The sequence below is a fragment of the Bos javanicus genome, chromosome 12, assembly GCF_032452875.1.
Source record: "Bos javanicus breed banteng chromosome 12, ARS-OSU_banteng_1.0, whole genome shotgun sequence".
Classification (NCBI taxonomy): Eukaryota; Metazoa; Chordata; class Mammalia; order Artiodactyla; family Bovidae; genus Bos; species Bos javanicus.
The window spans coordinates 74,855,874-74,870,706 of NC_083879.1; the positions used below are offsets into that span (position 1 = coordinate 74,855,874).

General features: G+C 44.2%; 1 protein-coding gene across 7 annotated transcripts in view; it reads left to right on the plus strand.

Annotated features, from left to right (window-relative positions):
- Positions 1–14,833, plus strand: part of MBNL2 (muscleblind like splicing regulator 2) — a 161,186-nt gene that overhangs the window by 37,695 nt on the left and 108,658 nt on the right. For 6 of the 7 annotated variants that reach the window (XM_061435238.1, XM_061435240.1, XM_061435241.1 and 3 more), the window contains exons 2-3: positions 3,605–3,795; positions 12,471–13,248. The exons of the other annotated variant lie outside the window; for it this stretch is intronic. In XM_061435238.1, coding sequence (XP_061291222.1) covers positions 13,075–13,248 — 174 coding nt within the window. In that variant the 5' untranslated portion in view covers positions 3,605–3,795; positions 12,471–13,074. The remainder of the gene's footprint in view (positions 1–3,604; positions 3,796–12,470; positions 13,249–14,833) is intronic. 7 annotated transcript variants of the gene reach the window in all.

The following is a 14,833-nucleotide window of genomic DNA, read 5'->3' on the forward strand; positions in this document are numbered from 1 at the left end:
TGCTGAGTACAGAGCCTGCACAGAGCCTCCTTGAATCTGAACTCTGGTGCAGGAACACAAGAGCTCCCCAAAGACCCCTCCCCTTTCCCTCTATTCTCCCCTCCCCAGCCCCACCAACACACACACGCCCTTGCTCCTGTTAGATCCCTGGGCTCAAATGGCCTGGTAACAAATCTAGGCCAAACCCAGCCGGGCTGATAAGATTTCCAGAAGAGGTCCTAAAAATACATTTCTCCTTAAATCAGCCTTGCCAATGACCATGCAATCACAGAACATTAAGGGCAGAAGTGGCCTTAGAAATTGTTGCACCCTCTCGTTTTTAAAGCTAAGAAATCAGAGTCCCAGAGAACTAACAGCAAGAACAACAGTGGCTGAGGGATGTTTCAAATCACATCATGAAGAGGGAACAAAGCAAACCATACAGGCGATACAAACTGTGAGCTGCATAGTATGTTCTTTTTACTTATTTGTCTATTCAGCCTTTCACTTATTCAGCAAATATTTATTGTGTACTTGCCCTGTCCTGAAGTTTTGATGTTGCCCTAGATGGCAGGGATACAGACAGACCCTGCCCTCAGAGACATCACATTGTGCTTGAGGGAGAGCTTGAGCAGATAGGTAAGTAAATATGTTGAGTGTCAGACAAGGAACAGGACTTTGGAAGGGAATAAAGCAGAGTGAGCTGGAGTGAGGGGGTAGGACTGATGCATTATCACATTAGGAACTTGGCAGCTCCTGCTCTCAGGTTGCTGAGGGCAGGTGGAGAAATCGTGTATTTCAGAACAAGTTCACGCTGTTGCACTGAAGTGGTGCTTCCTGGGCTGTTTGACACCTGTGGCTTTATCTCTCTACCCTTGGGGGACATCTCAAGCCCCACCTCAGCTGGTCTCAGCCTGTACCATATCTCTTCCCGGACTGAGATATAAAGGCCAGAGTAAGAACTACTCTACTCCATCTGCCTGCCTTCCAGCCGGAGACCAGTCTGCTGCCCTTGCTCCCCTCTTCTATTTGCCCCAGTCTCAGAGCCTTCCACCCCACCCTGGCCAGTGCCCAAGTCACTCCTCCTCCTTTGGGTGCCTCTTCTAGCCCAAACCCCATCCTGCCATTTTCCCATGCTCCCGTGCGTTTCTTCTCCTTCCACTCGGAAGACTAAGGAAATGGGGGAGAGTGATGGAGAAGCAGGTTCTTGCCTCGCTCCTGGGGCTCCACAGAGGGTGGCTTTACGATGCTGTGAGCAGATCTCAGATTCACAAAGGTCGCTTCCCTAGAAGCCCACCGGTGATCAAAGGCCATCTGCCTGCTGAGCACCAGAGTTCAGAATTCTCCTGGCTGCTCCATGATATTCTTGCAGCCCCAGGTATTCTGGGGAGCCCCAGACACTGAGCACCTTGTTCCCCAGCACCCTCCTCCCCCTGTGCTAAACTGCCATCTGCAGAGGCAGTGGTGACATCTGCCACCACCAGTTGTCCACATACCCTTGATCTCGGGGCACTGATCATTTTTGACTGCTCAGTCCACCCTGAAACTCTGCATGTCTCTCCCATCACCTGGATGTAACACTCTTCAGAAAACCCTTTGTCTCATATTACTCTTTTCCTCTGGTTCCACCTGCTCCTCTTCTTTCTGTCATCTCTAAATAACTGAACAAAGTGTCTTTGACCCTGTCCAAATCTTTCTTTTTTCTCTCCTACGTATATGCGTGTGCTAAGTCGGTTCAGTCATGTCCGACTCTTTGCGACCTAATGGACTGCAGCCCGCCAGGCTCCTCTGTCCATGGGGTTCTCCAGGCAAGAACACTGGAGTGGGTTGCCATTTCCTTCTCCAGGGGATCTTCCTGACCCAGGGATTGAACCTGTGTCTCTTACATTTCCTGCATTGGCAGGTGGGTTCTTTACCACTGGCGCCACCTGGGAAGCCCCTCCTAGATTATACACACAGATGTAAATATTGTTGTAAGTATTTCTCTTTTCTCTCTCATTTTAGCTGTTCTGTGGTGGTAGCTATCATTTCTATGAATAGTAATTCCAACTATATACCCATGACCACGACCTCTATGCCCCAGTTTCCAATTTGCCTCCTCTCCCCAACTTCCTTCCTCCTGGGCAGAGCATCACTGTCCTCCCGCTCACACAGGACCGCATTTTGAAGTCCTCTTTGACAGTTCCCTTCACTGCATTGCTCAGTCCTAATCCCGCAGGCTCCTCTGTCCATGGAATTCTCCAGGTAAGAATACTGCAGTGGGTAGGCATTGCCTCCTACAGGGCATCTTCCTGACCCAGGGATTTTCCTGTGTCTCCTGTATCAGCAGGCAGATTCTTTCCCATTGGTATAAGTTTGGGCCTGAAGTGGTCCTTTTCTCCTGGACCCTTGCCAGAATCACCAACCAACTTCACCACCTGTGAGCTCTTCTAATTCTAATGCATCCTAAGTGATCCTCCAGCTGGGGACTTGTCTAGATCTCAAGCGCTCCCCAATATCTACATTACTAATGATCCTGATACTTTATAACAGAGTCTACTTACTCAGACTTACTCAGCACTGTCAACAGTGGAGATAGCACTGCCCCCTGTAGAGAACCTTGGAAATTTAAAGGAGCATTTTCCCCTCATCGTCCTAATGACCAAGCAACATCTCTGGAATGTAATGGGTGGAAGTAATGGATTTTGACATCTTGCAATGGATATGACTCTCTGGGAGTGAAAAACTAGTCTGTGTGTAGTGAGTGCTGAGTGTACAGCTGGACATTCACATAAGTAAAAATGCTATTCTGTGTAATCTGGGTCAAGATCTTAAAACTCTGTTTCACGTATTTGCACGAGTGTTTTTTTCTAATTGATTTTGTATTTTTTGGACAGCCAATAGAACTGAATTTTTCGAGAATGCAACTATGTAAATTGAGGCAAGATTGTTCTTTAACTTGTTAGGAGCTTTAACAGGAATTGTTTGGCCACATCACCTGTCACACCTACGTCAGTTTGCATTTGTGTGCCCATCACACAAGATAAGTTGTGGATATCCAGCACTTCATTCTGTCTTCTGATATACTTTTGCCTAAGCTTGGACATTCTAAAACACACATTTATTTTATAAATAGCTTTGTTGTTGTTCAGTTGCTAAGTCGTGTCCAACTCTTTGAGACTCTGTGGGTTGAGGCATGCCAGGCTCCTCTGTCCTCCATTGTCTCCTGGAGTCTGCTCAAATTCGTGTCCATTGAGTCAGCGATGCTATCTAACCATCTCATCCTCCGTGGCCCCCTTCTCCTTTTGCCTTCAATCTTTCCCAGCATCAGAGTCTTTTCCAATGAGTTAGTTCCTCGAATCAGGTGGCCAAAGTACTGGAGCTTCAGCTTCAGCAACACTCTTCCCAATGAATGTTCAGTTGATTTCCTTTAGGATTGACTGGTTTGATCTTGCAGTCCAAGGGACTTTCAAGAATCTTCTCTACTTCCTTTGATATTTAGTTGTATTTCAGTTATGACAATATATTGATTTTTCTTAAATGTGTGTATGTTGGCTAGATTATGTATGATTTTCATCTGTTGGTAATAAAAGTTATGTTACAAAAATTTTGTTCAAAGGGGTAATTGGCCTTTGTACATGTACAGGCATATGAACAAGGCATTCGGCTGGTGATTACAGAAAGAGAGAGAAAAGGAAAAGGGTCAAGCGAAAAGCAGTCCTGGCCACCAGAGGCAGGAAATGGAAGTTCTGACAAAGGGTTCCCTGGCTTTCAGGCCTAGATGGCTTGATAATTAAACTGACTGCACCCACTGGGTCCTGGACTTCCAGGAAACCGGTAAGTGCTGTCAGTCTTAACTGGTATCTAATACAATTGCTTTTATTCTAATAAGAGTAGCTCCTAACTGAATTATAAATGTTTAGATAGAACACACAGGCATAGCAAAAAAAACGTAATTTGAATACAAGTATGTGTTGAATCTGTTCTATCTAGCTGTAGTTTCAGGAGTATATTTAGAAATCTCTCATCTTCTAACTGAAGAGGGGATTTTTTCTCTCTGTCCATTCCTGGAAATGACAATGAAAATGGGCTGGAAATGTTTGTGCAGGAAAAGGAGCTCTGGATTTTATGAAGTTTTCACTTGTACTGTAAGACACCAGGTCCAAGAGGAAACCTTTTCGTGGGGGAATTTCTCCTTTTATTTCTGTTATCATGAAACGTTGGCTTATCTGACTTACTCCGTGACCTTGAGTGCCCCAGTGTTTAATTTCCCCTATAGAAGTGGATTTGAAAGTATGTTCAAAAGAACAAGTATCATATGAAATGAAGACATCACTGGTAGCCCGGGTTCTTTCCCTCCTTAGAATCAACGAGGGTTTGGAGGTAGTTTTTGAAGACCATCCATCAAAGGGTTGTCTAACATTCTCTGAAGGACTTCATACTTTGTACCACCTTCATGGAAAGAGGCTCTACTTTCTTTAAGCTACAGTTCATTTGCTTTGCAAAAATGTGTAACAGTGAATAGGAGTCATTTCCACCAGTGTGTGTGTATGTAGGAACACAGATGTAAGGCAAGTTGATATCTTATCTAGCACTGATAAGAGTTAGACACCAAACAGAGAGTCGTTAAAATATACTAGTAATTATACTTTGGTTGCAGTACATCCATTTATGGTTTACTGCTGAGCACCTGGGAAGCCACATATATACTGCTAATTATATTTTGGTTACAGTACATCCATTTATGGCTTACGTATTGGTTGGCCAAAGAGTTCATTTGATGTTAATGGAAAAACTCAAATGAACATTTTTGGCCAGTGTTTTCAATCCTCATGATTCCAAACAAGGAAACCAAAGCTCAGAGAGCTTAGGTGACATTTCACAGCTATTCAGAGAAGCAGAGGAGCAACTGACTGGAGTCCAGGGTAGAAAATTTCATTCTTACCCACGTGTGTGTTCAGTCATTAAGTCGTCCCCGACTGTGACTTCATGGATTGCAGCACGCCAGGCTGCCCTGTCCTTCACTGTCTCCTGGAGTTTGCTCAGCTTTATGTCCACTGAGTCAGTGATGCTCTACAACCATCTCATCCTCTGTCGTCCCCTTCTCCTCCTGCCTTCAATCTTTCCCAGTGTCAGGGTCTTTTCCAGTGAGTCCGCTCTTCACAGCAGGTGGCCAAAATATTAGAGCTTCAGCTTCAGCATCAGTCCCTCCAGGGAATAGTCAGAGTTGCTTCCCCTTAGGATTTGACTGGTTCTTACCCATAATCCGTGCCAGAGTTTCAAAGCACGATTTCATTTACATTTCCAATATATTTTTTAAAAATCTTAAAGGTGTCTGGAAACAAAAATCTTTTTAGGGACAATCACTTTGGCTGCTGCCTTCACTGTCTTTCTTGGAAAAGTCAGTGAGGTTCTCTATGGCTTTGGCAGTTGGGACCACAGTGGTTTCTGTATTTTTACTGGTCCTCTGTGGTTCCTGTGGGAAGGGACCTCTTCTCAGGGGCTGTGATTAGGGCGGGATTACACCACTCCTGGAGGTCAAGTGGCTCTTAGCCCAGTGCCTCGGATGGTGCTGCCCTGGGTCCCTCTCCAGCCCAGGCATCTTCATCTCCCACTCAGGATGCGCCGAGTCAAGGACCAAGGGAGCGCACACGTGGAGAGCTATTTTAAATTAAGCTCCAGAAATAGAGGTGGGGATGTTCAGATTTTAAGCCACTCACAGGAAGGAAAAAAAAAATCATTCTTTTAAATGATGTATTTTAAGAATTTAAAGATTAAAAATAGGAAATCCTCAAGATTTTCTCCACATTAAAATTTAGAAAACTCTGGGAGACATGGTTTCTTTATTGTAATTAGATTTATGCAAAATGAAATTAAAGGCATCCCATAAATTACTTAATGGATAATGAGTCCTTGACTGTCTGACTCAGAAATCGGTTTGTTTTGCAAGGATCCTTTAATCAGCTCCCTGGGAGGCCGTTGTCTGGCAGACAGCTGAAATACCTTAGATGACCAAGAGCCGGCTGGAGGGGTTGTATGCCACACAACTATTTTCCTTAAGGCGGTCTTACATTTTGATCAATCTCAGGCTCAAGATCGGACATGATGAATATGTTTCCCTTCAGAAACGTACAAACTGGCTACAAAGTGTGGGTGAGCCAAGGACATCTGGGGTTCTCAGACTGGGCTTGTCTGAGGGATGTGGCCTGTGGGGAGTTCACCAGGGTCAGGGAGGAAAGAACCTAAACTCTCCCCATAACATCATGACATCACAGAGCGGCTATAACAAGCCAACGTGAGCAGCGAATTCTTGCCTACAGTCAAAAGTCACAGCTTTCTGAAAAATCTAACACCTACAGGAGTTTTCAATATGTTTTGAAAAATGAAGTGTCATGTAAGTGAAGACCCTAAAAAAAGCTTGGGATTCTTCGGTGCCATTGCACAGCGAGTCCACTGGCATTTCAGGAAATACTACAGAACCTCCTTTCGGTATCCTTGAACTTCAGTCTTGCCTTTCTTTGAAGATGAGTCGAGCAGTGATGCTCCATGTTCGTCACATCTGGTGCTGTCTAGAGAAGGTGGCTCCTCTGTAAAGAGCTCTGGCCTTATGGACTTGGGACCCAGCTGTTGGTCGCCAAGGACCGCTGGCGCCCTAAGACGGCCCTCTCTCAGACAAGGGTCCTGGAAACAAAGCTCGGTTTATCCCCACCAAAGGCCTGCTTCATCCTGAACAAAACCCGCAAGCTATGAGACAGTCTATTTTTCAAATTCTCTTAGAAGCACATCTTATCTGGGGCAGATCTCCCAGGTGTTTTCTGTGTCATCTAGTTTTTTGTTTGACTGATCAGAAACACAGCCGCTGGGAGAAGCCCTCAGCCAGCCCTCCTGCAATTGTTGGTGTTGGAATCAGTGACCCCAGGACCTGGCCATCAACTCAGGGCAGAGATCCGGGTTCCCTCAGAGCCCAGAGGATGCCAGGCACCCAGGAGGATGGCAAGAAATGCTTGCCCCAGTGGTGTTCCAACTTGAGAGTGCCTCAGAGTTAGTCCTGGAAGGCTGGTTAAAACACAGATTACTGGGCCCCACACCCAGGACTTCTGATTCAGGACCTCTGGGCTGAGACCCAAGGATCTGCATTTCTAGCAAGTTCCCAGAGGCTGCTGGGACTGCTGGCCCATGTACTACACTTTGAAAACCGCTGGGCTGAGGATTCAGGGTTTTGAAGCTCAAATAATTTATCCCTGGGGCATCTTTTCACCTTCACCCTCATCTTACTTGGCAGCAGCAGGGTAAGCCCGTGGGACTTGCTAGAATTTTCCTACAGAATAATACTGGCATTCTCTATTCAGAGCCTTATTCCTTTAGGTTAGACTTTGGTCCATGTGTTAGTCACTCAGTGGTGTCCGACTCTTTGTGACCGCATGGACTATAGCCCACCAGGCTTCTCAGTCCATGGAATTCTCCAGGCAAGAATCCTGGAGTGGGTTGCCATGCCCTTCTCCAGGTGGTCTTCCAGACCCAGGGATCAAACCCAGGTCTCCTGCATTGAGGGCAGATTCCCTACTGTTAGCCACCAGGAGAGCCCAACTTTGGTCCATATTAAAGTGCAAATGGACCAGGAGGAAGACCAGGAGTTTACTGGACAAAGATTCGTTGAGCGTGTTCTATATATCAGGCACTGAACTGAACTCTGGGGATGTGAAAATAGTGGTCTGTTGTCTCAGATGTTAATGCAGGAGACCTGGGTTTGATCCCTGGGTCAGGAAGATCCCCTGGAGAAGGGCACGGCAACCCACTCCATATTCTTGCCTGGAGAATCCCATGGACAGTGGAGCCTGGAAGGCTACAGTCCATGGGGTCACAGAGAGACAGGACTGAAGTGACTGAGCACCCATGCGCGTCTTTTCCACACAGACACATTTTAACAGGGGCCCCTCTAGGCAGATGAACTGGAAGATGCCACCCCCTCCCCCCAATTTCCCCCTCACCCAGGGCGTTGGGAGCTCAGTCCAGAGCTGTACTCTCACCAAGCCCTCAAGCCACCTAGGTTCCCTGTCACTGCAGCACCCAGGGTGACTGCTGGGCCGTGAAAGTGTCTCATTCAGTTCTGGGTTAGCAGCAGCTGGAGGAAGACAGCAGGCCCAGGCCTTTGTAGTGACACCGTGGGATCTGTGCTTGGGGGAACCGTCTCTGGGGGTTCCCTCCGGCTGCAGACTGAAGGCGACCTGAGAAACGAGGGGCGCTCTGGATACGCGGCCCCGGACGAGCGCCCCCTGCAGGCAGTTCTGTGATCTCCACGGCACCGTCTTGCTCTCAGAAGCTACACCTGGAGCAGATCCACCGCCGGCAAGACTCGGGTCATTGATAGAGAACCACTGCAGAGAGGAAGCTTGGGAGTGCATTTCTTCAATAAATATTGATAGAGCAGCTTCTCCTTTCATCACCTTGCATTGGGTCAGCACTTTACTGTTCACAGAGTGTCTCTATGTTTCTTTTGTAATCAGTCCTTCATGACAGCAACCATAGAAAGTAAGTAGAAACTACCAACATTTTACAGAGGAAGAAACTGGGTCACAGAGAAAATTGACCTACCCAAGGTCAGATGAAGGAGCCTTGGCAATATAAGGACTAGAAGCTGGCTCTTAGGCCAGGGTTCTTTTCACCATTCCAGAAAGTTCTGTGGCTAATAGAAGAAATGCAAAAGCCCTTACGGCATCAGTTGAACAATAATGCAAACTACATATATAATTCTGAATTTTTTTGGAGAGGAGTTAAAAGGAAGCTACTACTACTACTACATCGCTTCAGTCGTGTCCAACTCTGTGCGACCCCACAGACGGCAGCCCACCAGGCTCCGCTGTCCCTGGGATTCTCCAGGCAAGAATACTGGAGTGGGTTGCCATTTCCTTCTCCAGTGCATGAAAGTGAAAAGTGAAAGTGAAGTAGCTCAGTCGTGTCCGACTCTTCTCGACCCCATGGACTGCAGCCTACCAGGCTCCTCTGTCCATGGGATTTTCCAGGCAAGAGTACTGGAGTGGGTTGCCATTGCCTTCTCCAAAGGAGGCTAGTGAGTTTAATTTTAATAATAATATTTAATCCAATTTGTTAATAATATTATCAATTCACCATGTAGTAAATATGAAACAATATTGAGATTTTTCATGTTCTTTTTTTCTCATACTAAAAATACACACCATACTTGAAATTGGTGTGTATTTTATACCTGGGCTTTCTAGGTGGCTCAGCAGTAAAGAATCTGCCTGCAATGCAGGAGCTCCAGATTCAGTCCCTGGGTGGGGAAAATCCCCTGGAGGAAGAAATGGCAACCCATTCCAGTATTTTTGCCTGGGAAATCCCATGGGCAATTTTATACTTAGAGCACATCTCAATTAGGATGCTGGATTTTTGTTGGAAAGATTAATACTTGACCTGTATTTAGATTCCGTGAAATTTACAACTGAAAAGTAGATTCAGAGTTGATCCGAGCATACTGAAAAGTTTTCCAATAAGTATACTGAGGATCAGTTTTTAAGTTAAATTTACATTAAGAAGAAATAAAGAATTTAAATTTAGTTCCTCAGTGGCTCTAGCCACATCTCAAGTGTTCCGTAGCCATCTGTAGCCAGTGGCTTCGGGTATTGAAGAGCAAAGCCCTAACAAGTAACCCTGCCTCGCTGGAGCCTCCAGTCTGGTAGGCTTGGTATGTAATTTGCTGTGTGTTAGTATAGTTTAGTCTTGTCCCTTGGTTACCATGTTATTCATCCTCACCCATCATTGCCCATCTCCTTCGGTGGGCTCCCCTGACCTGATTTAAATCTGCTCTCAGTTCCTTATTCCCAGAGCTGCTGCTGCTAAGTCGATTCAGTCGTGTCTGACTCTGTGCGACCCCATAGATGGCAGCCCACCAAGCTTCCCCATCCCTGGGATTCTCCAGGGAAGAACACTGGAGTGGGTTGCCATTTCCTTCTCCAATGCATGAAAGTAAAAAGTGAAAGTGAAGTCACTCAGTCGTGTCTGACTCTAAGCAACCCCATGGACTGCAGCCCACCAGGCTCCTCCATTCATGGGATTTTCCAGGCAAGAGTACTGGAGTGGGGTGCCATTGCCTTCTCCGTCCAGAGCTGCTAGTTGTATCCATTCTTGAAGAGGGAGGTTGTGATGGCCTGAGGGAGGCGGTATCTTTGATAATAGTAGTTCGGGAACTCTTAGGATTGAAACAGAACAAGCTGGGAGAAAGAGCAGATTCACCAACAGTTAGGATAGCAGTATATTTAGCTGCAATCTGATGCACTTTCTGGAACATCTTTGACTTACACTGGACTGGCTGTCAGAAACTTGGCTCCTCTGCTTTTAAAAGCAAGTTCATCTTGATAGAGTCTGATGATCTAAATTCCGATTGGATTTTCACAGAAGTAGAAATGGCACTCTGGTTCTCCCGGGGTGGGGGGGTGGGAGCAGGGAACTGTCTTCGTATCTAAAAGTATGAGCAAAAGCATACCCCATTCACTGGACTGGATTAAGAGCGATGTTCCGGTGTGGTTTTCAGGAATACGTGAGTAATAATTCATTGGTGCTTGAATCCATATTTGCCGATTTCTTTTCCTCCATGTGAAGGGTTGGCCAAGACTGTACGGCTTTGAGGATGAGAACCCATCTCCTGCATCTTTGTTGTTCTATGACCCCCAGTAAACCCAGGTCCTTAGGACTCAGGGACGCTGTAAAATTTTGCAAGTATAAACTCCACGTGTCCAGCCTCTCACTGTGTCTCCAACATTATTGGAGCCTCATCTCCACTGAACACACCGGCAGAAATGTTTCCTCACTCATCCTTTGTTCTCATGTGGGTTAGAGGTGGGGGTTGAGTTAAGAGTGCAGGTCCAGGCTGGTCGGTGAAACCTGACCTAGAGTCAGCTTGGTTATTAAACTCCTCTTCTTAAACTCTTGAAGTTAAGATGGTTGAATGTTAGCTTCTGGGAACACAGTGCTGCCAAACAGACAAGCAGGAGCCTGTCAGGCCCCTCAAATATTTCACAGTTGGAAGTTAGGAATGTGTCACAGCTTCCCCGGTTGCCGATGTCCTTCAGTGCACATACAGTTACAGCTCATTCAAACACTTCTACTGACAAGGAAGAGAAGGGTTGTGATGAAGAAGCGTTCCTCCCGTCCCAGGAGATGTCCCACTAAATATTAATAAACGATCCACAATTAGATAAGCTTGGCAGATGCCATTGCAGGCCCTCCCCCCATCAGAGACGCATTCAAGGCTGAAAAAAGCCCTATTGCAGGTAAGCCTTGTTCAGCTTGGTTTACCTGGAGTTAACTAAACCTAACTGGCGGTCAGACCTACTTTTTCAGTGAACACTTGTGAACCACTCAAGGATTATTGCTCTCTGAACTTATTTGGTACGTGATGATTTTAAATAACCTACTTCCAGCCTCCATTAAGTTTTCAGTTATAAATTTTTTAAAAGGACATCAAGGCTAAGGAAACAACTAAGGTAGCCTGTGGCATACTCAATATATGAAAATGACCAACTTCTGTTATTTAGTCTTTCATTCATGCTGCACTCAATGTTAAATTTTTTAATGTTTTTATAATTTCATAATCCTTGAGATATTAAAAGAAACTAAATGGGCTGATTTTAGAAATCTGAATTGATCAGTCATATTTTTGTTGTAGATCTCAACTCCAGGATTCTGCAGAACCAAACATTTTTAAGTTGTGACTCTGTTAAAAACTAAACTGCACTAAAGTAAAATGAACTTGCGTTCATTCACTTAGTGAGTGAGTCTGCCATCAGCTAAATTGCTCGATAAATACTTTTTGAGGACCTAATAGCCCTGATCTAAGGTGCTAGGGAAGCGGAAATGAAAACTACAAATGGGAAAGAAAGCAACATTACCATCAACCAACTATTAAAAGTAGAGAGAAAGTATGAGAGATCTGAGAATAATATCAGGAGGGGTCTACCTATCCCTCTCTAAGCTCAAACCTCTGTGAACTAGAAAGGACGTATAGGGTGAGGAGTGCACATTTCATCCTGAATGACAATATATCCTTATTAAATAGAAGAGACACATCCCAAATAATTGTTTATAGCATTTTCAACAATAAAACCAATGGCCTAAATGTGAAATTAATTGGAAGCCACGGTTCTAATACACTGTTTTGGCGATTAAGCACATTAGATTGAATTGTCTCAGAATGCCTAATTATTGTGTCTGCCACACTCATCTGTTTGAGTCATCCCTAACTTTTGGACTGCTGCCTGGATCATTTCTGCCATACAGTTGCAGTTTCGTATTCTTCTCTTTCTTTTAATGCATAACTTCTCTTACTATATTCAAAGCTCAAAGCTCTAAACTGCACTTTTGCAAATTCGAGATAAGAGCTAAATAGTTTGTTCAAGTGTTGAGTCCATTGAGTTGGGGTGTAAGTTGATTTTATTTTTTAATTGAGAAATGTTTTATAGTATAGGATAGTTGATTCACCACTTATTTATGTTTTGCAGCTTCAAGATTTAAAAGTGCCTGTGTGAAGTCACTTTTGCTGGAAACCACACTCCGGGAGCTTTTTGTTCAGATCTTGTTTTTCTGTCAAATATACATTACCCTGACCTTACAAGTGGATGAAGATACCTCAACTGTCTGACTTTGCCAATTGCTTGATTTCAGAATTTTAAACGGTGGAAGGAGAAAGAAATCCTCCTAAGATCTGAACATCTCAGTGGCTTATTTTCCAGCGTCGTCAATAGCTGTGAGTGTCAGGACTAAATATTCTCCCAAGGAGTGCCATGATATTGAGGTCACTTTATTAAAAACAGTTGTGTCTGCGAAACGATCAGGAGACTCGGACGTTTGCAGTCAGAGATGACACTGAGCATGCTTTTATTGCGGCCCGCAGTCTTCGAGTGGGGCATATTGATTGATGAGTGACTGCCTGCCGATAAATTTTCTCCGCGCTCTGTATCCTGGATTGGACTTCATTAAGCAATTTATCACTTACCTTCAGACTTACATGTGGGATTTTTCACAACAATAGTTTTGGAATCATTGGAACTTGGATTGATTTCACCATTTAGCAGGGAGGAACAGGATCCCAGTTATTTTCTCATCATGGCTTTGAATGTTGCCCCCGTCAGAGACACAAAATGGCTGACATTAGAGGTTTGCAGACAGTTCCAGAGAGGAACCTGCTCCCGCTCTGATGAGGAATGCAAATTCGCCCACCCCCCCAAAAGCTGCCAGGTTGAAAATGGAAGAGTAATTGCCTGCTTTGATTCCCTAAAGGTAAGAGAATGCATTTTTAGGTAGTCACATCAATGCCACATTGGACTGTCAAACGGAATGCTTTTCATTGTACTTCTAACGATCGATTTTCAATCCTGTTTTTCTTATTTGTGGTGATTATTGGGAGATTTGCACTCAGATTTTTTTCATGTCAGGCACATATAAATTTTTTACAGATCCATGTTTAAATTAAAAATACATGATGGTGTATTTTTGGTCTGGCATGACATTCATGTACTCAAGAGTTTTAAATCAAAGTCTGGCTTGTGACAACTGAAGATAAATATTTTATTAACGTTTGGTCTTCTGGAGGTTATATAAAGGTGAAGAAATTGAATGTGTCACTTTTACGTGCCAGTTACTCTGATTCACCTCTTGAAGAATTTCTCCTCTTGTGGCTTGCTTTCTTGACCAAGGGCTTCCTAAAATACTTCTTAAGAGGTTTTTCGCTCTCTTTGGAAATTTGCCATGGCTAACAGGAATTATTAAATACACACTCAGCACTCCCTGAGAACCTACCATGTGTAAGTTAACATATAGCACATCAGAGAAGAAATGAATGTGCTTCAAGTTGGTATCCTTGATGAGCCCACTGTCTGGTAGGGAAAATACAGCAAACGGCTATAATTCAAGACAGAAAGGGTGTGTGTTTTGTCGCTCAGTTGTGTCCAACTCTTTGCGACCCCATGGACTGTAGCCCTCCAGGCTCCTTTGTCCATGGGGATTCTCCAGGCAAGAATACTGGAGTGGGTTGCCATGCCCTCCTCTAGGGGAGCTCCCCAACCCAGGGATCAAACTCGGGTCTCCCGAATTGCAGGCAGATTCTTTAACATCTGAGCCACTAGGGAAGACCAAGACAGAAAGGGGCACGTGCCCTAAGAGAAGGATAGAAAGCAGACTTCTGTGATAAAAAGCAGATTCATAGAAGGGAGCGCTGGCTTCCAGCTGATTGTTTCAGAAGGGTTTTTGGAGGCTGTGGCACCTGAGTTGTATACCAAGTTGGGTGGAGATTAGACTTGAAGAAATGGGAGAATTATCGTGAAAGATCTCATTGAAGAAAATGGGGGTGACTTAACCCATAATTCTTTGAGGTGGATTTATTCCCTAAAATTATGGATCCTATCAATCCCTGACTGTCTAGGATAGTCCTAACATAATTGCAATATTGTTTTCAATGATACATGTAAGACACATAGCTAAAAAAAGAAAATAGAGCTTCAATTTTACATCTCTGAAAAACTTCATATAAATAAGCTTACCAAACAACAAAAAATTGATCCATGCTCTTAATATACAATTTGGGAAATCATAGTGCTGTGAGTTTACGATAGTGACCTTAGCCTATTTTGGGGTATTGAAGGCACTGGGTATGTTTCTTGAGAAAATTTCTTCTTTAAGTAAAAAAAAACCAAAAAACTATGTCTTATTTGACTTACAGATGAAAATTGAAATATAAGACTTCAAATCATATTTTAATGGGAAAATTTGTCTATACTAAAAGCAGAACATATTTATAGCTCAATAGAATAAAGATTAAATTTGAAAAAATTACATACATAGTTTACATCAATAACTACCCCTCTTT